The sequence below is a fragment of the Microtus pennsylvanicus genome, chromosome 7 (genome assembly GCF_037038515.1).
Source record: "Microtus pennsylvanicus isolate mMicPen1 chromosome 7, mMicPen1.hap1, whole genome shotgun sequence".
Classification (NCBI taxonomy): domain Eukaryota; kingdom Metazoa; phylum Chordata; class Mammalia; order Rodentia; family Cricetidae; genus Microtus; species Microtus pennsylvanicus.
The window spans coordinates 7,573,844-7,597,815 of NC_134585.1; the positions used below are offsets into that span (position 1 = coordinate 7,573,844).

The 23,972-nt window shown below is 50.5% G+C and overlaps 2 protein-coding genes across 2 annotated transcripts; both read right to left on the reverse strand.

The window, feature by feature from the left end:
• Positions 1 to 1,810: 1,810 nt before the first annotated feature.
• Tff2 (trefoil factor 2) lies at positions 1,811 to 4,139 on the reverse strand. Its single transcript, XM_075978799.1, has 4 exons — positions 3,995 to 4,139; positions 3,281 to 3,430; positions 2,379 to 2,525; positions 1,811 to 1,899 (listed from the first exon to the last, which is right to left on the reverse strand). The coding sequence occupies exons 1-4, from the start codon at positions 4,071 to 4,073 to the stop codon at positions 1,886 to 1,888; spliced, it is 390 nt and encodes a 129-aa protein (XP_075834914.1). The 5' UTR covers positions 4,074 to 4,139; the 3' UTR covers positions 1,811 to 1,885.
• Positions 4,140 to 16,529: 12,390 nt separating this feature from the next.
• Tff1 (trefoil factor 1) lies at positions 16,530 to 20,015 on the reverse strand. The gene is made up of 3 exons (XM_075978800.1): positions 19,767 to 20,015; positions 17,405 to 17,557; positions 16,530 to 16,729 (listed from the first exon to the last, which is right to left on the reverse strand). Exons 1-3 carry the CDS (start codon positions 19,840 to 19,842, stop codon positions 16,713 to 16,715), a joined length of 246 nt encoding a protein of 81 aa, XP_075834915.1. The 5' UTR covers positions 19,843 to 20,015; the 3' UTR covers positions 16,530 to 16,712.
• Between the last annotated feature and the right edge of the window lie 3,957 nt (positions 20,016 to 23,972).

The following is a 23,972-nucleotide window of genomic DNA, read 5'->3' on the forward strand; positions in this document are numbered from 1 at the left end:
CCACAGAGCCAGGGCAGGTGAATTGAGGCTCTCAAACCCCTTGTTCACAGTCTGCTAACGGCTGTGAGACCACCAGGCACCACCACCTTTGCTGCTTCTCAGAGATACCCAATGGGATCTCAGACACAGTGGAGACCTCAGAAGGCAGTGACACAGAAGGAAAGGCAGAGAAGGCAGATGCCACTGAGGGATTGAGAACATTTGAGGAAATGGGTTAAAGGGAAAGAGAGGCCTTTTGTTGTTGTTGTTGTTTTGTTTTGTTTTTTGGTTTGTTTTTTTTTTTTTCATGAGACACTATTTCTCCAGAGCCAGGAGGAACCTGTTGGTGGCCCTCTGGGACAGGCAGAGGGAGACACAATCTGCACACTGCAAGGGGCCACACAATCAGCTAAGTCAGAGGGTAGGGCAAGCAAGCGTTTTGAGAGACTGAGCAGGCTCCAAGCCTGTGACTGGTTTTATCTGCTCTTGTGTCCCAGTTATACACCGGAGCCTCTCCTGTACCACCAGGGCTCTTCTCTGTCCCATTCTTTCTGACTTCCCATCACTAGCCCCATTCACAGGCCAATAATGGCAATATGTTTTTTTCTCCTAGCTACCTGCCTTCTCATCTCCCTCAGAAACAGCTGTCTGAGGTCTCCAGGATGGCAGCAAACCGGATGTCACTCCAGCCACACCCTCGCTGAGCGGGAGCCCACCAACTCCCAGTGCTCCCCTCTCCCATGTTGCCCCATGCCCACAGAAAGTAGCCAGACTTGAGTCGGCACCCCTTTATCCAAGGAGTCTAAAATGTTTGGTTGAGAGACTTCACCCCAGCTCCCTGGCACCCCTTTATACACAAAGTCGGGATTATTTGGCTGGGGGCTTCATCCCAGTTCCTGGAATAAGCTCCCTCCCCTGGGAGTTGCCTCAGTCCAAACTCCACCTCTGAGAAAGCCAGCCAAATGGTGACCTCTCCCCAGGGAGGGTCACAAAAGCCTGTGAAATGGTAACTCTTCCCCAGGGAAGGTCAAGACCACACCCACAGGCTGTTTAAACGGCCCCTCAGAGAATGAACACTGGTCTCTGGGTTACCCGTGGTCTCCCCTTCTCTCTCTTCCCCTCTCCATGTTTTCCTCCAGCCATCCAGCAGTATTGTCATTTATTAAACATGGGCGTCTTTTAATTTGGTCTGATTTGCATCAGCGGAGAGGTTTGTTGGCCAGAAGAAAAATACGTAACACACATCAGGAAGAGGAGGCCGTCAGTGGACAGTCAACCATGTCAAAAGTGAGCAGCTTGCTGAGCATTTGGTAAAGTGAAGGGTTTGGGGAAGTGTAATTAGAGATCACGTGTTACTCCTACAGGGTCTGACGTCAGAGTCCACCGAGCTCTGTAAAGAGCCCCGAGTGTGGAGAACCATAGCACGGTGGATTCTCACGTCCGCATGGAGTGCCCTAGCAGTGTCCAGTGGCCTGCGGCTCCCAGAGGGCATGAAAAGGTGTTAAAACCATACCTCCGACTCGTGTGCCTGCACACCTTCACACACTGTCGCTCACACATGCACACTTGTGCACACACATAAGCACGTGCATGGATGGTGTGTACGCATACCCATGTACACACCGTGTACTCCACCCAAGCACACACACACACACACACTCCTACACATACTCACACACGCACATACACACTGCCATCATACATCTGCCTCGATGAAACCCAAATACAATTCGCCAGGCTTAAAAGGTTTTCTATATTGGGAAAAATGCTGAACCTAGCCACGGCTAGGCACAGGGTTAGGATGGTTTAAGAAAACCCAGAAGTCGATGGAGTCCGATTGAGACTTTCTTCTTCTGGCTTGCAGCTCCCAGGGAAGCAGCGGCTGGGCAGCTGTACCTCTCAGCTCTCAGTAATGACAGTCTAGAGGTGGAGAAACAGGGGGGTCAGTAAGCATGCCAAGGGGCCCCCGAGTGCCTGCGCTCAGAAGTGTGGCCGACTCCGAACCACAGAGTGGGACAAGGATGGCACCCAAGCCTCAGCGTTCTCTGCGGACCTGTTCTCCCCAAACCACGAGCAGTTTCTCAGGAGGACCTGCTGACCAGCATGTGTGGCCACACAACCCACAGAAACAGGCTGGTGTGGTGGGGCATATATAACCCTCGTGTTGGCAGTGGGCGGGGTGGAGATGATAGACAGCGCTTGGAGCTCACTGCCCAGCCAGTCTCGCCTCAGCGAACTCTAAAGAGAGACCCCGTCTCAAAAGCTATCGTGGAGAGGGGCTAATTCTGGCCTCCACACACCTGTGAACACACGCACATACACGGGAGGGGCTCCTGCTGGGAGTGGTTAGGAGCGGCTCATGCCAGACCCTGAGTGGACTCCCACCTGCAACCATTTACCTTCCACAGACTGTGGGAAGAAACACCAGGGCACCTCGAAGACCAGGTCAGAGAAGCAGCACTTTTTAGAGGCACACTCCTCGGGGCTGATACCCGGGAACCCACAATTCTTGCGGGCTGACACTTCCATGACACACTGCTCCTCTTCTGCTCACGGGAGAGAACGGCATGCAAGGCTCTGTCAGGCTGACCGCTCACTGAGGGCCACCAGTCCTGGCTTCCCCGAGACATCGGATTTGCAGCCTCCGTGTATCCCGAGAAGCTCCTTGGGTTGGTATCTCTCAGGACAGTAATAGCTAGGGACTGGCTATCCTTCCCACAGGAGGACGCTAAGGTCGGGAGGTGATCACAGGTGGGAACATCTGCAGAACCGGAACCTCAGGAAAAACCATGTCACCCTTTCCGGACTCAGTGTTCAGCTCTGTGAATTGTAAGCAGACCACTGAACCAGAAGGAGGCTTGAGGACACTGATCCCAAAAGGGATCTTGCACCCACCTACCTGGTTTTCCTTTAAAGTGCACTGGACACTGGGGAGGAAATTCCCCACCGTGAGTGTGTCCCAGGGGCAAGGGCCATGCCTGTGGTGGGCACACACACTGCTAGCCTCGTGCATGCTGTATTCAGTTTGGCTTGGCTTGGAACACATTCCAAAAAACGCTGCCAGAAGCCTCAACGCCCTTCTTAACGTCTGAAGTCTGTTTGCAGGGATGGTAATGCCATCTCAGCTGAGGCCTCCATTTCCCTTCGGAAGTTTCTTTAGAATTATGGTTTTAAATCTGGCGGGGTGGGGGCACTTGGGTCTGCTCACAGGCAAGGGTAGATGCAGGGCAGGGTGTGGGGTGGGGGAGGGGGACCGGTGCTAAGCTGACAGCTGGCAAGAGGTCCCGATCACCAAATTTACCTTGGTTTGGAAGTGGGTGGAAACACCAGGGGACCCCACCGACGCTGGAGTCAAAGCAACAACCATTATCAAAGCACTCGTCACTGGTGATGCCTGGGAAGCCACAGTTCTTTCTGTTCTCCGGTGTCATCCTGGAGCACTGGCAGGCAGCTGTGGACAGATCCATTCATGGTTAGTCCTACCCGGGGTGCGATATGCTTGCCCCAACCTGCTCTGGAACCTCAGGGACCTTCTAAAATCTAATGACCAAAGGAATGACATGGAATCTTATTTTCCCATGTCTGATGTCCTCCTGAGGAAACCACAGACTTTTGTTGAAACAGCTTCATTTGTTTAAAAAAAAAATGAAAGGAAGAAACAAGGTCACACAAACCTTCTGTAAAAATGATGACCTTGTGGGCCTGGGCAAAGATCAAGGTAGAATGTGACCAAGATGGCCCAGGGCAGCAGGTCCTTCTGTCCTTCTAACCAGGCTGACACCTGTTGACATGGCCCTTCTGAATAAGGGCCGCTGGGTGCACTTCACACAGCAGCACCCAGACTGTAGGGTGCTATTTAGCTCCTTGCATGTTGTCACCCTGCCTTTGTCCTTTGAGCAAACATATGGAAAAGCCCCACCTAGTACAGGTGATGGATGAACCCCAGCCCACCACTCATGCGGACGCATGCGGATTCACCTCCCACCCATGGGGTCACCCACAAACTTCTACTTACAAGGTTTCTGGCCCTCCACCAGAGCACACAGCCCCAAGACAAGGACCACTGCCAGGAGAGGGATACCTCGAGGTCTCATGGCTACTCCACTGTTCCTGGGAAGTCTGCAGAATGCCCAGTTGCCACTGGCGGGTGTTTTATTAGCTCCTGTCTGTTTGCTCAATGGGCCCTGATAACCACCCCCTACCAGTGGCCCCAGCCGTCTGGATCCTTTGTGCAGAGGAGCTGACAGCGCCACGTGGAGGCCTGGAGCCACACAAGGCTTTCAGGTTGGGTCAGGCTGGGCCCCATAAGCACAGCTGTCTCCGGCCTGCGTCAGGAAGCAGGGTCTTGCCAGGCTACTGACGTGGGGGAAAGGGCCACGTGTGCAGCTGGGGATGAACACCCTGAGGTCACACCCAGGAAGGGATTAGCCATGGGTTACCCTGGATAAAGTTTGTGGCTATCATACAAACATCTGGTTTTAAAAAAAATATTCGGAGTAAGGCTATTGGGAAAAGAACATTCCATCCAAGAGCCTTTGGGGGAGGGAGCAGGGAACATCTCACAGGACTGTGTGAGGCACCTCCAGGGTACCTAGTTTGCACTCCTGATGCAGAGCACACCCTGCCTCCCCTTGTTTCCTGCCAGCTCAAAAACTGTGGTCCATAGAGACTAGTTGGCGGGGCCCAAAGGAACAGTTGGAACAGGCAGCTTTTTTTTTTTTTTTATGAGCCCTGAAGATGGACATTCTCTCCCATGGGAGTATTTTGTATTCCCTCAGATAGTGCTCAGCACTGAGATGCCCACAGCGAGCTACTCTGAAGAAGGACTCTGTAAATCGGACACAGAGACCAGAAGCCAGGGAATCATAGCAATACAAAAGAGAAATGGCAGGGTGAAGGAGAGAGGGCCCGTGGATGTATTCCTTGAGGCTGGAGGGACCTACCTAACTGTGGGTGGCAGGCTGCAGAGTCAGGGACCACAATACAGAACCTGAAAGTCTTGGCCTCATCCCAGGCCTACATCCTCAGTGCCTGGCCTGGATCTTACCCCTCGGTCCCGAAAACCCAGCAGGAGTCATTTCTCTGTAGCACACCCTGGTCACTCTTTGTCATTCTGCTTGTTAGGTTTTTGTTGTTGTTGTTGCTGCTTAGTTGTCAACTTGACACAAGTCAGGGTCACCCCATAGGAGGAAAACGTGGTCCTGGGTTGTATAAGACAGCAGGCTGAGCCAGCCATGGGGAACAAGCCAGTGAGCAGCGTTTCCATGGTCTCTGCTTCGGTTCCTGCCTCCAGGTTCCTGCTTGGAGGTCCTGCCCTGCCTTCCTTCAGTCACTGACTGCCGTGGGATGTCAGTCAAGCAATCCCTTTTCTGTCCAAGTTTCCTCGGGCAGCAAACTAGGACTGTCATCAAATTTACATGCTTCTCCATCACTCGCTATCCAGAACGTCCCCATTCCTTCCTCCTCTCAGGCCCACATCCTAACCCGACTCCCCTGGCCCTGCCAGGGCTTCTGCTAAAGTCACCTACCCGGCTCGGCTGCTCCCCTTGAGCATCCTCCCATGCCCCTCTAGAAGCCTGTGCTCTGCCGATAACAACTCGCATCAGTTGTGATGGTGGGGCTGTGGGTACTGTGAGCAGCCCTCTGCTCCATGTGAAGCCGAGGGTACCGTACAACAATAGATGGCCATGTCTGTGGAATCAGACCATGGTCCCACCACAGAGGCTCAGATGGTCTCAAGGCTGCAGTTTCCACGTATGCAAAAGCTGGTGGGTGCTGTGGGGTGCAAGCTCTGAGCTGAACCACATCTATTGAACCTACCCCAGTGGGGTCCCCCTAGCCTGTCTCCCGTGTCATGAACATTCCCAAGGTCACTGGTCCAAAGCTTGGGACCATCTTAAACAGCTTTAGTGCTCTAGGCATGTCACATCCAGCCTCATGGCTGCCCAGCTCCGTATCTTCCGTACCTTCTTCCGGACTCTGGCACTTTCCCCTCCCCTCTCACTTAGAACCTGAACTCCATGAGGACAAAACACAGGTGTCTTTTCAGTTCCACATGCTCTCACTTCTAGCACTTTCTCTGTGGCTACTACAGCTATCACTCCCTCTAAATGGGAGAAGCTAAACTATCCCTCTGTCTGCACCCCTTCTCCTCTAGCCCTGCCTTCACGGAACTCACATCGCTCTGCCGCCCTGGCTGCCTCCTACCTTGGGGTTCACACCTGCTGCAGAACTTGGTAGTAAAAACCTCACGCTGCTGCCGCCACGCATGCTCTCAGACCGGCCATGACTCTGCAGTAATGTGATTCCTCTCTTCTCTTCTCTTCTCCTTCCCCTTCATCCCCCTGCACACCTTAGGGGTGATGGTGTCTTATCTATTCAGGGATAACGAAGGGCAGCTCCTTGGGTCAGCCAGGCATCTCCTTCTGACCACACAGAAAGGAATCCAGGCCAGCCTCTCTGGTACAGGACTCTAAAACACTGTCAAACGACAGGGATGCAGAGGAGGGGAGCAACAAGGCAAATCCCCCACAGCCGTGGAGAAAAGGATATAGGTAAGAAAAATTGGACCAAAGAAAACCCTAGAACTAGTCTGTGTAACATCTTTACACCTGGCGCCAAGACACCTGGTGTCATCCATCACTGGGGTGCTAATAGGATTGGGCAGCCCATCTAATGGCCCTACTACTTAAAGCACACATACGTCCTCTCTTGGCCAACAGCGCTCCTTGGCAGACAGTCCACGTCACTAACATCTCCAACCTTGAGGTTCTCCACTGTGACTTACATTTCCCCATCACCAGCCCCCTTATTAGCCCCTTGGGGCCTCTCTTCAGAGACACCTGCCTGGTCTCATGGCTTTTCCCCTGGAAACTTGGAGCAAGCCTCCACAGCCCCATGACTCTTACATGCTGTGCTTTATAATATGAACAAGGCATTGGTCTGCTGCCAGAATAATATGGAGCCATGATCTTTGGGACTACTGCTACATGAGCCCCACGTGCCTGCACAACTGAACCTGGGAACTGTTTGCTAGCACGGCTCTGTCTGGACAGCAGGGCCTGGGGACTCTCCTGTCAGCTACTCCCTTTGTAGGGCCTCTTCTTTCTAAAGAAAGTCTTTCAGGTGGGTTTGTAATTTCACACTCAGGAATATTTGGGGGGTGGGATCCTGCCTGTCAGTCACCTTCTCTATTGTTCCAGGGCCGGGTGGGAGGGATTTTTGAAATGGCACTAAACTCCTTGACAATGAGATAGTTCCTCCAGCCTTGTCATGCGTAAAACTTTAAATATGATTGCATTCCTTCCTTTGCCAAACTTCACATTGTTCTTATTCTTTTGCTTTGCTTTTTGCTCTGGACTCTTGCCATAAATTTGGGTAAAAGCATTCAGGAACAGGCACACCATAACCTGATTATTATCTTGTCTTGAGATTTCTTCCACCAAAGAAAATTAGTCCATGCTTTTGAACTCAGATTCACTTGATTGATTAGGACAGGGGCAGAATGTGTCCAAATTCTTCAGCAGAATAGAAACGAATGAGCTCTGGCTCAATTCTGACAAGGTTCCTTCTCATCTGAACTCTCACGAGCATGTCTTGGCTGTTATCATTTCTATCTATCTTCTGACAGGGATTTTGAACGCCTGCCAGAATGTCCCTTTCGTTTCTGCTCGCGGCATTCTAGCATTTGTCTAACGTTGTCTACAAACGCCTCTACGCCATTCTCAGACAAGTGGCCATGAGGTCAGGTTTAATCACAACACTTATCTCCATATTAAGTCTCACAGGAGTTAATCTCCCCTTTGGAGTGATAACATATTGACAGAAGCAACTCCAGGGAGTAAATGTTAATTTTGACTCACAGTTTGAGGAAGGTTTTCAGTCCACGATAGCAGAGAAGACAAATGTGATGGAGTGGTTGGTTCCATGGGTGTAAGAGTGTGTGACAGAAGTCTTCGCAGACCAGGGATCAGAGGGCTCAGACTAAAATAGAAGATGGCATTGCCATATGTTCTACAACCTCCAAAGCCAGATGTCCATTAAGTGTCCAAACCCTTGAGCCTGTGGGAGGCATTTCAGATCAAACCATGCCACTGTGTAACAACACAGAACATCAAAGTCTACTATACACACCACGAAGCAAGGAGATGTACCCAGCTACCATTAGAAAGGTATAAATACACAAATACCAGAAACTCAAATAACTTTAAGGAAGATAAATTCAAAGAAAAAACATCCATCAAATTGCTGGAAAATGATAATTAAGAAAATTCTTAAACTAGCCAGGAAAACCATCACATAAATATTGACTGACTTTTTCCTGAAACAATGAAAACCAGAAGCGATGGAACCGTGTAAAAGGCTGGACACTCCGTGAAAACATTCCTCAAAACAGTATTATTTTTATGTGCAGAAGAAGTTGCTCTTTCCAAATCTGTCCTCCAAGATATTTCACAGGGAATCCAGGCCGAAGTGTCTCCACGTGACCCGACCCAGCCCTTCTCCCAACCCTCAGGCTGGGCTAGCTCAGTGATGGCACCTGCTTTCAATATACAGCTTAATTGAGTCCATAAAGTTTCTGATTTGGTTTGTACTTTGTGGAAAGCCAGACTGACCCATGACTTTCTCAGAGGGACAAAGGGAACTTAAGTTCTGTGTCCTTGTCCAGGAGTGGACTTGGGAAGATCAGTCTATGGCTGGAGCCAGTGCCTCGGAGAACTCAAGGTATTAGCTTATCTCCCTGGGTTGTGGTTATCAGTCAGCTGTGTCTGGGGTATCACGTGTTGTCTTTGCCAGTGTTATTTGAATTAGCTCTGCTGGTCTTAACCATCCCCCCACACCTCATGGCTGCAAATAATATATAGGCTGCTGTGTTTCTTAATAAACATGCTTGGCTTAAGTCATCAACTCAAGAGGTCCCAGTTACTGCTTTTGTCTCCTTTATCTCTTGTCCTCTTTATTTCTTATCTCTCTTTGACACCTTTGTCTCCCACTTGACGCCTTGCTATTCAGTACCCTGAGTGCTGTGGGTTCAGGCCAGCGTGTTAATGTCTTGCCATGTCACTGCAACCAAACAGCTGGTAACGCCGTTTCTAGCTGGCAGGGTTTATCCGACTCACGGTTCCAGGTCTTGCGTAGGAAGGGCCGCCCACATGACGTAAGTCCTAAAATCAGTGCTCAGTGTTGAAAGATTCCATGAATCCCAGTTGGGTTTGGGAGTTTTGAACAGCTCAGACACAAGTGCCCCTGCCTCCTCATAGGTACTTCCCTTCAAAGGACTGGTCACCTGTCCCTGCTCATCCAGAAGTAGCTGGTTGGGTCTCTAGCCCACTGCTCACCCCCAGAACAGCTTACAGACATAATCCAGGCCGTCGACAGAAACCTTGGCCTTGACACTGCAGAGCCTGACCCTCATTCACAGCAGCCCAAGTGGCTTCCCATGGGGCTCTGCGTGTGTGCTGTGTCATTCTCTCCCTTCCATGAGTGTGAGTCACAAACTCATTGTTCTCACTTCCACTATGGGTGAAAGGTTGTCTGACCAACCCTGTACTCTGGGAAGGGGTCCCCTCCCTTTCCAGAGAGCTACACATTCTTATCTTTGGGCTATCTTCAAGGATGTTTGCAGGGATACAAACCACACGGTGTATTGTATCTCCCTCAGTGCCCAATGGGAATTGAGGGGACGAAGATCTTAACAGCCCTCTCTGGGTCCCAGGTGCCTGGAAGGGAACACCTGAACCCTTAACCATGGGATACTCATGGGTCCTTCCATGCCATAGGGTTCTGATCTCAAGCACGGGAGTGGAGACTCAAGTCAAAGGCCCAAGCTGGAACACGAGCCGTGCTCTCAGCTGACCTCTGCCTTAGGGGTAAGGATCACGGTGAACCATAAACACGGGGCTTCTACTCTGAACGTTAGGATGAGCACACGTGGCCTTAATGCTGCCTCAGTGGATCCCAGGTGAGGTTGCCACAGGCAAGGCAAAGCTGTGATCCATTCCCCACCCCACCCCCACCCCTGCCCTCGTGCTGGGGATTCTAGGGCCCAGCCGTGCACTAGCCAAGCGCTCTACCACTGACTGTGTCGCAGCCTATGTTTCAGGTTTTATTCTGAGACAAGTCTCAGCAAGTTAGTTGGTCTGGTCTTGAACTCACTCTGTAGCCAAGATGACGGGACTTAAATTCATGATTCTCCTGCCTCAACTTCCTGAACCACGGTGATTACTGACATAGACCACTGGGCCTGACCCTTTGCATCATTTTTCTGACTCTTTCCTTTTCCTTGACATTTGGCAACTCTTGACCAACTTGCTTGCGGTCCACAAGGATCAAGTCTTGGGGGTGTCACTTATACTAACCCCGTCCCTGGGTGTCTCTCTACTCTGATTCTTCCCTTCTACAGACTTCCCATTTCCAGGATAGTTAGCCAGTACAAAATAACAGCAAACAACCACAACACCAAACCTTTGATGAGTGGTGTATTGATCAGGGCCCAAGGGCTTCAACATTCAGTTTCCTAGGATAGCCTTGAACTGGTGATTCTCCTGCCTCAGGCTCCTGAAGAGCTGTGATTTCAGGTTTGAACCACCAGACTGGATCAGTAAGGGCTGAGTTTGTCCTCCATGGCCCAGATCCACAATCTAAAGCCCAACCCCAGTGTCTTTGAGCTGCCTGTATTTGGAGACAGTGTCTTTTTCTTGTTTATTGTTCTTTCCAAAGCAATTTACTCAAGTGAAACTGTTCACTGTGCCAGCAGCCGTCTCCCATGTGTGAGAGGCTTCAAGAAGACATAAGTTCTTGGCTTTTGGTTAAGATCAAGTATCTGGGTCTGAGCTTATTCCACCATGGGGTTCATATTTTCTGTCATCCATTGAAGGTGTTCTATTTTGAACAGATCTTGGTTTGTTTTTTTTAAGTCCTTGATCCTGAGAATTCTGCATGAGTTGAATTGTCTTGTCGGAGTATGAACTAACCTCTCACGGCAGGAGTCACTCCCCTCTGCCAGGACCACTGCTGTGGTATCTGTTTAATTAAAGCTCGCTGTCCCACCTTCCACAGACTTAAAAATCACAATTACAGCCATTCTTTCCAACACGGTGACTCGTTTCTAAAGGCAGAATTTCGGTTGGCGTAGGCAGTGACACACCCGTAAGTGCAAGGTGGCCATGACCCACAGAGCACGGGGCTTCTACTCTGAATGTTAGGATGAGCACACGTGGCCTTAATGCCACCTCAGTGGGTCCCTCGTTCTTATTCATAAGCTCGGCTTCCTTACAAAGTAGGGAACAGAAGCCAAAAGAACAGAGGGGCCGCAGGTACAGCGCAGAGCTCTGTCCACAAAGGATGGGTGGGCCCCAGGATCGATCCAGCTACGGAGATTAATGACGGGGTGACGTGGTGATTGCACAAGGCGCTATTAGCTCTCATCATTAATAGCTTAAACAGCCCGGTGGCACTAATTGCTGTTTACAGCCAGAGAACCTCATTTCTGCATCCCCGAGGAGGTGGCCTGTGTGTACACAGCCATGCCACCTTGTACTTAAGGGTGTGTCCCTGCATACGCCAATGGAAACTCTGCCTCTAGAAGAGAGCCACCGTGTTTGAAAGAATGGCCGTAATAGCGCTTTTTTAAGTGTGTGGAAGGTGAGACAGCGAGCTTTAATTGAATAGATATCGCAGCGGTGGTCCTGGCGGCGGGGGAGTGACTCCTGCCACGAGAAGCTAATTCATACTCTGACAAGACAATGAGCCCAAAGAGCATCTTCACTGAAATGGGATTTTAAAATAAAAACCATTCCCAGGGCTTTGCATTAACGTGTGCGTTTATGCCAGTAATTCACACAGGCATAGAGCACCCTGGGGCTCTATAGATCTTAAAGAAAATCAACTAGGCCTGGAGAGCTGGGTGAGCAACAGAAAATGCTTGCTACTCTTGCAGACGCTCCAAATCCAGGGCCAGGAATCCAGTGCCCAGGACCCACAGCAGACAGCTCATAGCCGCCTGTCACTCTAGCTCCTGAGAATCTGACATACTCTTCTGGCCTCCGGAGGCACCTACACACATGTCAAACACACCCACAGGTCTCTCTCTCTCTCTCTCTCTCTCTCTCTCTCTCTCTCTCTCTCTCACACACACACACACACACACACACACACTAACATCTTTTAGAAAAGGAGCGTAAGCATTTATAGTATTCACGGTTTGCACTAAATCTAGAAAGCTATCAAGTCCACAGTCACCCTTCAGATGGGACGCCGGCCTGCAGTGTGGCTTTAACACCATCAGTCACGTTGTTTGTAAAAGGAATGGGGAATGGGAAATTCAAAAGCAAATCCAAACACTGTTTCTTGGGAGTGGAGACTCTCACATCAGCCTTGGAAGGAGGACCCCACATAGCACAGGTCCCATGCACAGGCGAACGAGGATGCAAACAGTGCATTCCAGCCTCATAAACGAGGAGCTGCATTGAGTGTGTCCAGTCCTAAGAAATCAGAGTATCAAACGCCATCAGCTGCTCAGCTTGCTGTGTGATTGTGCCCTTCGAAGGTGTGATGGCCCTTAGGTCAGCTTCAGCTTCCTTTTCTGCACAGGCTCTATGGTCTAAAAGAAACCCCCGAAGGCTTCACCCACATTCACCTTGCGTCTGCACCATCAGACCCTTCAAGGTGGTTAAGAGTGTAGGAAGCCGATACGCTGGCCCTGTGCAAAAGAAAACACGGACCCATCTATTTTCAGTCACCTTGATCTGCCAGGCACACTGGCCATGTGACTTACCAAATCTGCTCACCTCAGGGAGTGCACTTACCATGCTGCTCAGAACCAGACCACAGTTTCATCAGCTATGAAGGAAGATGCAGGCGTCTGGGATGTAGAAACTCCAGCCTAACAACACTCAAGTTTACTTAACACAAAGTCTGGGAGTGTATGGTTGGGAGGTCAAGGCAACAGCTCAGAGAAGGTCAGGCTGTAGCTCTGGACCCTTCCATATTATCACAGAATGGCTGCCTACAACATATTATACCTTCATACCATAGCAGCCACAGGCAGGCTTCAGGGCTGTCCAGGGAGCCAGAGGGCAAGGTGGGAAATTCGTTCTCTCTCTCTCTCTCTCTCTCTCTCTCTCTCTCTCTCTCTCTCTCTCTCCAACAAGGCAGAAAATTCCTAAGTTCCTTCCCCACAGCCTTCACACAGATGCCCCCTTGGATCAGGACTGCCTCTAGCTGAGAGGGTTTGGAAAGGGAGTGATTTTCCTCATTCTCCATGAGTGAGAGCTAGGTGAGAATGGAGGGGAGGTGTGGGAAATGAGCACCCAGGGACAAGACCAGCTGTGAGATGTCATGGGAAGCCCCCTTCTTGCTGGGAGAAGACAGCACGAGGCGTACCTGCTGGGTGGACCTTAGAGGACACTGGGAGAAGACAGCACGAGGCGTACCTGCTGGGTGGACCTTAGAGGACACTGGGAGAAGACAGTACGAGGCGTACCTGCTGGGTGGACCTTAGAGGACACTGGGAGAAGACAGCACGAGGCGTACCTGCTGGGTGGACCTTAGAGGACACTGGGAGAAGACAGCACGAGGCGTACCTGCTGGGTGGACCTTAGAGGACACTGGGAGAAGACAGCACGAGGCGTACCTCCTGGGTGGACCTTAGAGGACACTGGAGCTGTCACCTCATGCATGGCTCAGCAAAAATGTGGGAGGGGGGGCATGGTGCAGACCCTCAGCGCTTTGTCCCAGGACTGTGCCCCAAAGAAGCTGGGCAGATTATTCCCAATCTGAGGTCTATGGGATCCTACCGAAGACAGTTCACTCTCGCCAGCAGCAGAGGCTGTGGTGGCTTGAATGAAATGTCCCCCTTTTGGATGTTAGGACACTTGGTCCCTAGTTGGTGTCAGTCTTTGGGGAGGTTTAGGAGGCGGGCGCAGCTTTGCTGAAGGAAGCACAACACTTGAAAATAAAACCCTGGGGCCACTTCCGGTTTGTTCCCTCTGTTTCACGCTTGCTTTTGAAGATGGGAGCTTGCTGCTATGCCAACCTGCCATGATAGACGCATCCCTCTGGAAATGTAAGCCCAATAAACTTTTCCTTTTATAAATTGCCTTGGTCAGACAGCAATAAAAAAGTAATTGCCAACTTGACAGGATTTAGAATCACCATGGAAACAAGTCCCTGGGCACACCCGTGAGGAAGTTTTTAGATTAGGTTAACCAGCGTGGGAAGACCTACTATAACTGTGAGAGACACAATTCTCGGGGCAAGTTCTGGACTGAATCGGAAGAAGAAAGCTGGGTGGGCAGCAGCATGCAGTCTCTCTGCTTCCTGACTGTGTGTGCAACACAACCCGTCAAGCTCGCACCACCGTGCCTTTTCCACCATGATGGGCTGTGTGCCCTGCAATTGCGAGCTCAAACAAAGCTCTCCTTTCCTTAAGTGGTTTTTGTTAGGTGTTTTTCTAACAGCAACAAGATAAATAGCTAATGCGGACAATTAGTCTCCAGACAGAACTGCACAGAGAAGGAGCATCTCTCTGATCCTAACGGCACATGCACGATGGGGAACACACGGTTTCAGAGCATGGGTGCTGTCGGCTGCCAGGATCTATGAGCTCTGGCTCTGCGCATGCGCAGAAGCCTTTCCTTCTCGTTTCTCAAAAGACGTGGTGATACCACTGTTTAGGACGCACTTCCACTGTTGCTGGTATTTTGAGTGACAGGTGATCTCAGTCACGTAAGAGGACTATATAGGCCATCTCACCTGAGCGTATTGAGAGTTTACAGACTGTGTTGTCTTTGGAAGCTCCTAGAGCTTGTCTCCCAGAGACACTGAAGGATGACTGTGTGTACTTGTTATAGGGGACAGGCTCCAGTCCCAAGTACTTCTCCTGGCTGTTCTCGTTTCTGAACTCCTCATCCTGATGTCTGACTAACATGGGGCGGGGGGCACAGCATCCAGTCCTTTGTTCTTTCTGGGAACCATGTACAAAAAGCACTTAAGAGTCCTATGGAGGACGGATCCAGAGCCCCAGCCTCCTTAGCTGCGCTCCCTGGAGTGGGCTGGCTGCCTCCAAAAGGCTCCTTCCCTCACTCCATGAAAGCCTTTAGAACTAGTGGGCCTGTGGTCCCTCCTCCATGCGGCTGCTCATCTATCATGGCCATACTAGGCTGGCAGTGGTATTGGCAGCTACAGCTGGCATTGTGCCCCATTATTTGCTCTGTGTTCTAACTAAGGTGAGAAGGGAGTTCAAGCGGATGGGGGATGTCCTTCTGTATATGTGTTGCCTTCATTGGTTGGTGAATAAAGCTGTTTCAGCCAATGGCTTAGCAGAGTAAAGCCAGGTGGGAAATCTGAATAGAGATATATACAGAGAGAGTAAGCAGAATCAAAGAGATGCCGTGTAGCTGCCGAAGGTGACAGATGCCAGAAACTTACCTGGTAAGCCACAGTCTTGTGTCGATCCAGAGATTAATAGAAATGGGTTAGTTTAAGATGGAAGAGCTAGCTAAAAATATGTCTTGGTTAAACAGTGCTGTAATTGATATAGTTTCTGTGTGATTATTCAGATCTGGGCTGCTGGGAGTGAATGAGCAATCTCTGTTTACAGAGCCTCTGTATCTTTTGACTCTTATTCTATTTTCCAGTTCATTTGTTTGCGGGGATTGGGCTTGATGCATGACCACACCATTTTCCTATTAACCCCTTCAGACATGTGGGTTTCTAAGCCAGTTTCTGTTAGAGGTAGTAAAGGCATTAGTGTGGCTGCCCTCACAGAAGCAAAGATGTTGCAAAGAAACAACCATGCCTCTTCATTTGGTTTAGATTGAGAAATACACTCCCAAGAAATTGGAATTCCCCCAGGAACCTCATGTGGGGGAAGGAAAGGCTGAAGCTGCCACTAGCCAAGCAGGGGGACTTGTCTCCTTGGAGGAGATTTACAACCTGATAGACCACCTTGGAGCCCAGACAAGGTGGCGGATGGAAGCACACTTTGACCATATTGCTTAGCTATGTCTACTTCTTGCCCTCTATCTAAGCCTAAGCTTTATGTCAGGGTTCCAAAGATAGACTAGGGATGGAGGACCACTAGGTCTCTTTGTTCCTCTTCCCAGTGTGGCCACACTAAGTGAACCTCTTTCTTCTGCTTTTTTCGTTGTTGTGGCTTTAGCGCTCCTCCCGAGGACCAGAGACTGATCCTGGTTTGTTAGAGTTTACAGTATCTCTAGTGGCATTGGAAGATCATTGATCAGTCCCTCCTCCCCTGGATGTCTGAGGACCACTCATGGTGGAGCACTCATGGAAGCCTGTGAGGTCCCTCAGCACAACCCTGAGACCTCTGCCCTTGGTCTCGACACCAATGATAACCAGCAACCTGTATCAGCTATAGGATATGTCATTTCACCCTCCCAGCCACCCGGTCCTGCCTCCTCTGGACAGTTCCAGCTAAGAGTGGTTCCATGACAAGGCGTCATCAGGCAGAATATCGCATTTGACTATCAAAGAGAGTAAAATGGCTTGTATTTAAAAATAATAATGAAGAACACAGAATAGCATTCATGTCTTTTAATTCTCAGGCCAAATTTGAGTTCTAAAAGTCAGAGAGGTTGAACTATGTCACCAGGCCAGATCCAGCCACAGAACAGGTGTATATCCAGTCAGTGGGTGGGTCAGATGGCTTCAGCGCCCAGATGTGGGTGGTGGTGCCAAGTCTTGATGTAACCAGCTCTCTCGGATGGACTCTAGAAGGGACATTCCTCTGAAGGGAGAAGAACAGACAAAGGTACTCATGAGCGATGTCTTTCTCTTTCAACAACTGTAGGAAACTTTGACTGGAAGTGCCAAAGGAAAATTCTTCGTGAAACACGAACTGTCAGGACTGGGGAAATGGCTCAGTTGGTGAAGTACCCGCCTTTCAAGCAAGAGGATCTGAGTTCGATTCCCACGTAAGGAGTTACACTGTGGTAAATGCTTATAATCCCTGTACTGAGGAGACAGAGAAAGGAAGGTCCCTAAGGCTTGCTGGCCAGCCCATCTGCTTATCCCAGTGAGGGATCCCATCTTAGGAAGGAAGGCAGATGGCTCCTGAGTAATGACACATGAGGTTGACCTTTGGCCTCCACACATGCATACACGTGTACACGTGCCCCTGCGTGCACACAGCCACTTACACAAGTGTACACAGAGAAGCTGTCTTGCCGTCCCCTTCACTCCTGCACCAATGAGCTTTCCCAAGTATGTAGTTTGGGTTCAGACAAACTGTTAAGTAAAAGCAGGTCCAACCCTTGCCAGGCTTTCAGCCCTGACCTTTCACCCCTAGACCAGGATTCAGCCATGTCACAGGCATCCAGGGACCGCCAGTGACACCTAGTCTCATGTAGTTCTCCCTACTAACTAACTCCTCATCCCCTATTGCGTTGAGAAGCGACTGTACCTTCTGGAGGGTTTTCGACAGCCATAGGTTTGAAACACCACGGAAATCCCCGGATACTGTCATCGAAACAGCAACCTCTTTCCTTGCACTGCGTGGCAGTGACACCAGGGAAGCCGCAATTTATCCTTTCTCGAGGGCTCACGGTACATGTTTCTACGGTAAAGGTAAAAAGCAGAGGAAAATTATGGGCTAGATTCCTGAAGTTGTCCACACAGCTTCCTCCTCAGAGGAAACAGGACCTGGCCTGCTGGGAGCCAGGCTTGAATATGCAAGGGGATACGGTCCTCCTCGTTTGCAGATGCAGGAAGACTGATCCTTCCCTTCAGATGCAGGGGACAGATCCAGGCCCAGCTTTGCACAGCTGCACCTGCAGGTGATAGATGTACTGTCCACTTACTAACGTCTGTGCTTGGTCAGTGAACTGTACTCGCCTAATAAATAAGTACTTGCTGAGCAGTATATATTCTGGTTACATCTAGGAACTGGTTTGGCAAAAGCCAGGCACTGCCTTGTGACAGAACACATAAATGAAAGCAGAGATCCCGCTGTATCCTTCCTTTTGTGCCAAGAAGCTGGTGAGCACTCCCAAAGATGTATCTTTGCTTCAGATTTGACAAACAGCCGAGTAAAAGAGGACCCCTGCCAGACGTTCAGGTCCGACCCTCTACCCCTAGACCTGGATTCAGAGGCTAACAGCCCCATGGAGGATGTGAACCACACCGCACAGTCATCCCAGTGTGTGGAGGATAAGCCCGGGGGTGGTGGTAGCGTTCGTGCTGGGATGGGGAGGGGGAGCAGGAGAGGAGTAACGGAGGACCATAAGACTGAACGAAGCAGGGACAGCTTCCCATTAGAGGAGGCTAAGCAGGTGACAATAGGTGTCCCAGGCACAGATCAGAGTCCAGAGGCCTGGGCATCCCTCAGGGCCCACTCCCAGGGCTGTTTGCTTGTGTGAGGATCTAATGAAGCGTTCCTGGAGAACTAGTTCCTGTCTTTCACAATAAGAGCAGGACCTATCATCCACTTGCTGGTGGCCTCTGAGGGGGCACCAGCCATTATAAAGCTGAGGTGACCACTGGCCACCCACCAGGACAGTAGGGGTCATAGGTCCTTAAGCCATGGAGAATCAGCAGCCAGGAGCGGGAGGGGGAGGGATGTTTCTCCTCTCCTGTGGCTTCCAAATTCCTTTCTCAGCAGGATTTACAGATCTCTGTCTGGCTCACACCTTTGTGGTCACAAGAGAGAATTATTGAAAGCGAGCTCCCTATAGGATTAGCACCGGCAGCCACTCTATTCTATAGCATACATCTTTACATATCTACAGATCTATCTCTATGGAAACAGGGTCAAGGACACCATGTGACCCTGGTCCAGGGAATGGGGCAGAGGAAATCAGGGAGACTGCATGACAGATGGAAGGGGGGGGCTGGAGGGAGCAAAAGCAGCAGAGAGAGGCACCCCTCGCCCTTCACCGTCTACTGCAAAGTCTTTTCTCCCTGACGTTTACCCTGCTGGCTCCTTGTTCCCGGCCACATGTTGGTACCAGCAGAGGGTAGTGACATGGCACCCTGCCTCCCTGTTCTCCCAACTACCTGCTCCCATTCAAGGGGCACAGAAGGTCCTGGAAGGTTAGCAGAGTGCCCTTAACTCTTTTCTCATGTCCATGGAAATCCTTGACTTGAAAACTGTCCTGTTCCCTCTTCCTTAATGCTGTGTCTAAGAACCAAGTCCTTCACAGCCAGGGAAGCACAGCTCCCATGTGGCCACTGTCACACACACACACCTGGGCCACTGTCACACACCTGCTATTGATACCCACAAAGCAGACACTGTTCCCATTCTGCAGGCAAAGCAGCTGAGACAAGGTCATGGGTCACAAGGAGGGATGAAGGCCAGGTGGATGACACAGGGCTTCAGGAGAGAGTTGGATTCCAGAGTTGGGTGCATTCTAGGGATGCAGGGGGCCAGGATATGGATAGATCTCTAGAAGGCCAGGTCCCAAGGACTTGTGCAGGGCTACCTGCCAGGGAGAGGCTGACAGGGGCATCTGGAAGTGCTGGGCTCACTCTAAACCACACCGAATGTTGCATTTGGAGCTAAGGCTCTAAGAACAGTGCAACACTGGCATCAACAGGGGAAGAGGGAGCTCAGCGCAGAGACTCCATTCTCCCGACACTCTCGGAGGCCCTGGGGGTCCACTCCACTACTTCCCTGCTTTGGGGAATCTTATAAACAGGGTAATGACCTTCAAGGGCTCAGACCAGCAGCTTCATAAGGGAAGGCTGGGAATAACAGGACCCAACAGCCTCTGGGCCCGGTGTCTATGGCTGTGGCCAACAGAAAGCGAGAGGACTCGACTTACCTTCCTGGTCCTGGGCGAGGCTGCTGAGGGCCAGCATGAGGACCACAGCGAGGACACAGGTCACCTTGTGCTCCATGGCAGCTTCACAGGAAGACCACGAGTGACCGATGAGCCTCTGCCCGAGTTCTTGGATTTATACCGCCGGCCTATTTGCCGAGAGTGAGAAAGCATTTGCCAAAGGAGGCTCCACGCTGAGTAAGATTAAAAGGTGTTTCTGAGATGCAGTCACGGGCTGAGAGTGCTGATAGGGAAGGCAAGTCCCTCTCATGAGATACACTGGGGAGTAGCCGGTGTGTCTCCCCCGACATGGCCTTGATCCAGATCCAGGTGGTATTAGTAAAGCCCTCCTTCTGGACTAATCTTGCTTTCTCAGCCAGAGCTGACTCATAGCAAGAGACCACAGGAAGGGCCTATTGCCGCAATGCCCCTTCCAAGTGATTCAGGGAGAGCCAATGAGTCCCCATCCCCTGGCTCTGACTTCCAGAGTGGGCATGTGTATAGTGTCAGCTACTTGGAGGTTCCAGGTCACCTGGGGGCAGGAAGCATGTGGCTGGACAAGATGAGACGGGGAAATAAGGGGCTAGCTCCCTGCAGGCATGGTTCTCTCTGCCACAGGGATGAACCTCTAGTCTGCATCTTTCGTTCATTTGCTTTATTCTTATACATACATATGTGAGCAAGGTGTTCTTAGGTCCCTTGCTGAGGAATCCCGCTCAGCAGAGGCCTGTCTCAATGACAACTTTGGGCTCTGAAAACGTGGCAAGAACACAGAATCCTCATCAAGGTACTGCACATGCGTCCTGAACTCACCTCAGTGATTCTTTTTATTTTCATTTTAGGGTTTTTTTTATATTTTATTTTTTCGGTTTTTTTGTTTTGGTTGTTGTTGTTGTTTATGTTTTGTTTTGTTTTCAAGACCGGGTTTCTCTGTAGCTTTGGAGCCTGTCCTGGCACTAGCTCTTATAGACCAGGCTGGCCTCAAACTCACAGAGGTCTGCTGGTCTCTGCCTCCCGAGTGCTGGGATTAAAGGCATGCACCCCCACCACCTGGCTTATTTTTTATTTTTATATTTACAACTATAACAGGCTTACTGCAGATGTTGTGGCCATAGACTGCTATTCCATTTATTGAATGGAGTCCTTTTAGAAAGGGGGGGAAGGAAAAACAGCCTAGTACCTGCTGCTCCCTGTCCTCCAGCCTCTGCCTCAATGTCCCCAAAAGGCCTTCTACCTCTGGGTCGTAGTCTCTAAGAGGATGCCCAGTACCCTGACTCGCCCTCCACCTCTGCCTTCGTTATTGATCTCATGATCCAGTGCACACAGCCGCCCCGTCTATCTGCTCATTATTTATACCCCTCCCCTAGACTGGAAGGTTCCTGAGAGCAGGGACTTTGTTGTGTTCTCAGAGTGATGCAGCTCCAAGACCACAGCATCAACAGTCGGCATCAACAGTAGCTGTGAAACTGGAACACATGAATGAATGAATGAATGAATGAATGAATGAATGAATGAGCTACAGCAGAAGTTTTTCCTTTGGTGATAGATTAAGGGACCTGCATGCTATCCTGGAAGAGGATCTTACTAAGCAAGCACCCAGAGACCCTCAGGATGCTGAAGCAGGGCCAGGGGAGAGGAGCCTGACAGGCAGGAGTGGGGACCTTCCGTGAGAGAGCTGAGTTCCTTACACACGAGGGATGCCAGATTCCCTTGGTTCAAATGAGAGTGCTCAGAAAGCAGAGTGGAAACTGTGGGGCAGCTGGGAGAAAGAGGGGACACGGCTTGCGGAGCTGAGCCACACAGGGTACAGCGCACCAGTTCTAGGGCTCCAGATTCCTGCCGACCCCTGATAAACATTCACACACGTGGAGAAGCAAGATGAGCTCTGCCCAGCTGTTTGTGATCGTGGGAGACGGGGAGAGGAGAGGGGGCTCATAGATGCTCATTAGCAAAAGAAAGGGAAAGGGGGTGTCACTTTTGCGTCTAGTATGACCTAATCTACATGTGGTATGTGTTGGGGACCTTACATAAGAGGGAAATGAACAGACGACAAGGAGACGCTGGGAACACAGTTTAATGAAAAGAGTCCACTAAGACTGTGGGCGTCCATACACGTCAAACACTGGCCACACTAGATCCGCACCCAAACCAAACGCGTGCAAACACAGATGAGGCTCAGCCTTGGCATCGTGGCACACAGAAGGAGGAGGAAATGGAGACATGAGTGGGAAGCCTTCCATGCTTCTGCCAGGCTGTGTTTTGCCGAAGAAAATATTCAGGTTGAATCCCAATATCTGTCTCTGGGTTTTTATTATTCATGCTACAAGGAAATTCTTCAGAGACCAGTGCAAGCCAGTCCCTGGGATGGATGTGGGGATGCCCAGCGAGTCATCTCTGCATAGGTAACTGGTTTCTTCTTTGCAAGTCTATCTTCTTTTGAGAAGAAGCTGGGGAGGGGTCCCTAGCTTCTGTATTTGCCCTTGAGTGACTGAAGCTGATCTTGCAGGGACGGCAGGCATACGCTCCATTCCTCCATGGCAGTGTCACCTCCATGTCCCTTCCAATGGAAGACGAGAGCAGACTTACTAAGTAAAAGCCCTGCTTTTACCACGGCGTGGGACGTGGAGGAGAATGCAGGACTGATTACCTATGGTCAGGGAATCTGCGTCAGTATCTCACCAGCTCTGGGGTTGAGTTTTCCTACCTGCAAAACAGAGCGGTCAGGCCCCAAGACTCCCCCAAGACTCTCATGCGTTGCTGGTAGAGATGTAGACCACCATTGCCAGTACAAAATACCATGAAGGGACGCTCAAGACACCGGAAATACAATCAACCACCCTCTTTGGGGTGTGTGTCCAAAGGAACGTATGTGAAGAGACACTATACACTGTGTCCACCACAGCTCTGGGTGCACATGGGTGCAGTCAAGCAGCCGTCAGCTGACTAGTAGGTAAGGGACGGACAGCACACAGGTACGACGGGCTACCACTCTGCCATAAAGAAGAACCCGTGACATCCCTTATGCACTCTGGTCCAGCCACTAAAGACATCAGTCACTACAGGGACCAGAGAGATGGCTTAGTGGTTAAGATCACTTGCTGCTTTTCCAGAGGACCTGAGTTCAGTTCCCAGAACCCACGTAAAAGTTCGCAACCACCTGTAACTCCAGCTCCAAGGGATCCAGTGCCCTCTTACAGTCTCTGAAGGCACCATGCACACACATGGCGCAAGACATACATGTAAACAAAGCATGCACACACAAAAAAATATTTAAAAATTTTTAAAAATCAGTCTGGAGTTTCCTCGAAACACTAAAGACAGAAGCAGCATATGGCCTAGGTGTACTACTCCTGCATGGGCACCCAAGGGACCTGAAGTCACATCACAGAGACACCATCTGCATTTAGAAGCCCCCTACCCCAGGCTGAAGTGGAGCAGCCTTCATCTATGAAAGTCTCCAGATGATGCTAAGAAACAGTCTTTGTCGTGCTCCGTGAAATGAGTCAGGCACGGATGGACACACAGACACTGCACCATCTCACAGATCAGCGAAATATCACAGATGTTGGAGTGGCCAAAGGCTGGACTCTGGAGCAGAGTGTAGAATGGTGGTTCTGAGGGCCGGGAGGGCGAGCGGAATTGAGGCCATGCTGGTCAAAGCGGGAGAAACCTAAGCTGAAGAGATCACTGGAGCAGTGCTTATGATAAAATTAGCATGGGAAACTCTGAGAGTGTATTTTAACTATTCTTACATCAAAACCTAAGTCCGTCTGCCAATACATATGTTGAATAACTTGGCGTGGGCCAGTGGGATGGTTCCAGTGGGTAAAGGGGTCTGCCACCAAGCCTGATGGCCTCAGCTTCAGCTCCAGAATCCACATACTGGAGGGAGAGAAGTGACTCCGGCAAGTTGTCTTCCGACCTCACACAGGCACCATGGCGCACGAGCAGCCCGGCAAAAATATAAAAACATGTATAAAAGAGCAGTTTGGCTTACTTGTCTGATAGGGTAGACGTTTGTTTTGTATGTGTTGGAGGTAGCAGTGTGGAGGACACGAGGTCCTTGTGTGCACAGGCGAGCGCTAGGGAAGCCAGAAATGTTAAACACACAGACTGGCCTCTTCAGCAGAAGGGATGTGTACTGTTTTCCAGCTGGAGAGCCGGCACGGGATGTAGTTAAAAGCCTGGTGACCGGTGTTATCTGTAGCG

Bases quoted from the DNA above. Each gene is read 5' to 3' on its own strand.
- Tff2 (XM_075978799.1), bottom strand. From the start codon at position 4,073: ATGAGACCTCGAGGTATCCCTCTCCTGGCAGTGGTCCTTGTCTTGGGG. The intron at 3,431-3,994 runs GTAAGTAGAAGT...ATCTGTCCACAG, and splicing joins GGTGGAGGGCCAGAAACCTT to CTGCCTGCCAGTGCTCCAGG. The intron at 2,526-3,280 runs GTAAATTTGGTG...TCCCGTGAGCAG, and splicing joins CCACCCACTTCCAAACCAAG to AAGAGGAGCAGTGTGTCATG.
- Tff1 (XM_075978800.1), bottom strand. From the start codon at position 19,842: ATGGAGCACAAGGTGACCTGTGTCCTCGCTGTGGTCCTCATGCTGGCC. The intron at 17,558-19,766 runs GTAAGTCGAGTC...CCTTTACCGTAG, and splicing joins CCTCGCCCAGGACCAGGAAG to AAACATGTACCGTGAGCCCT.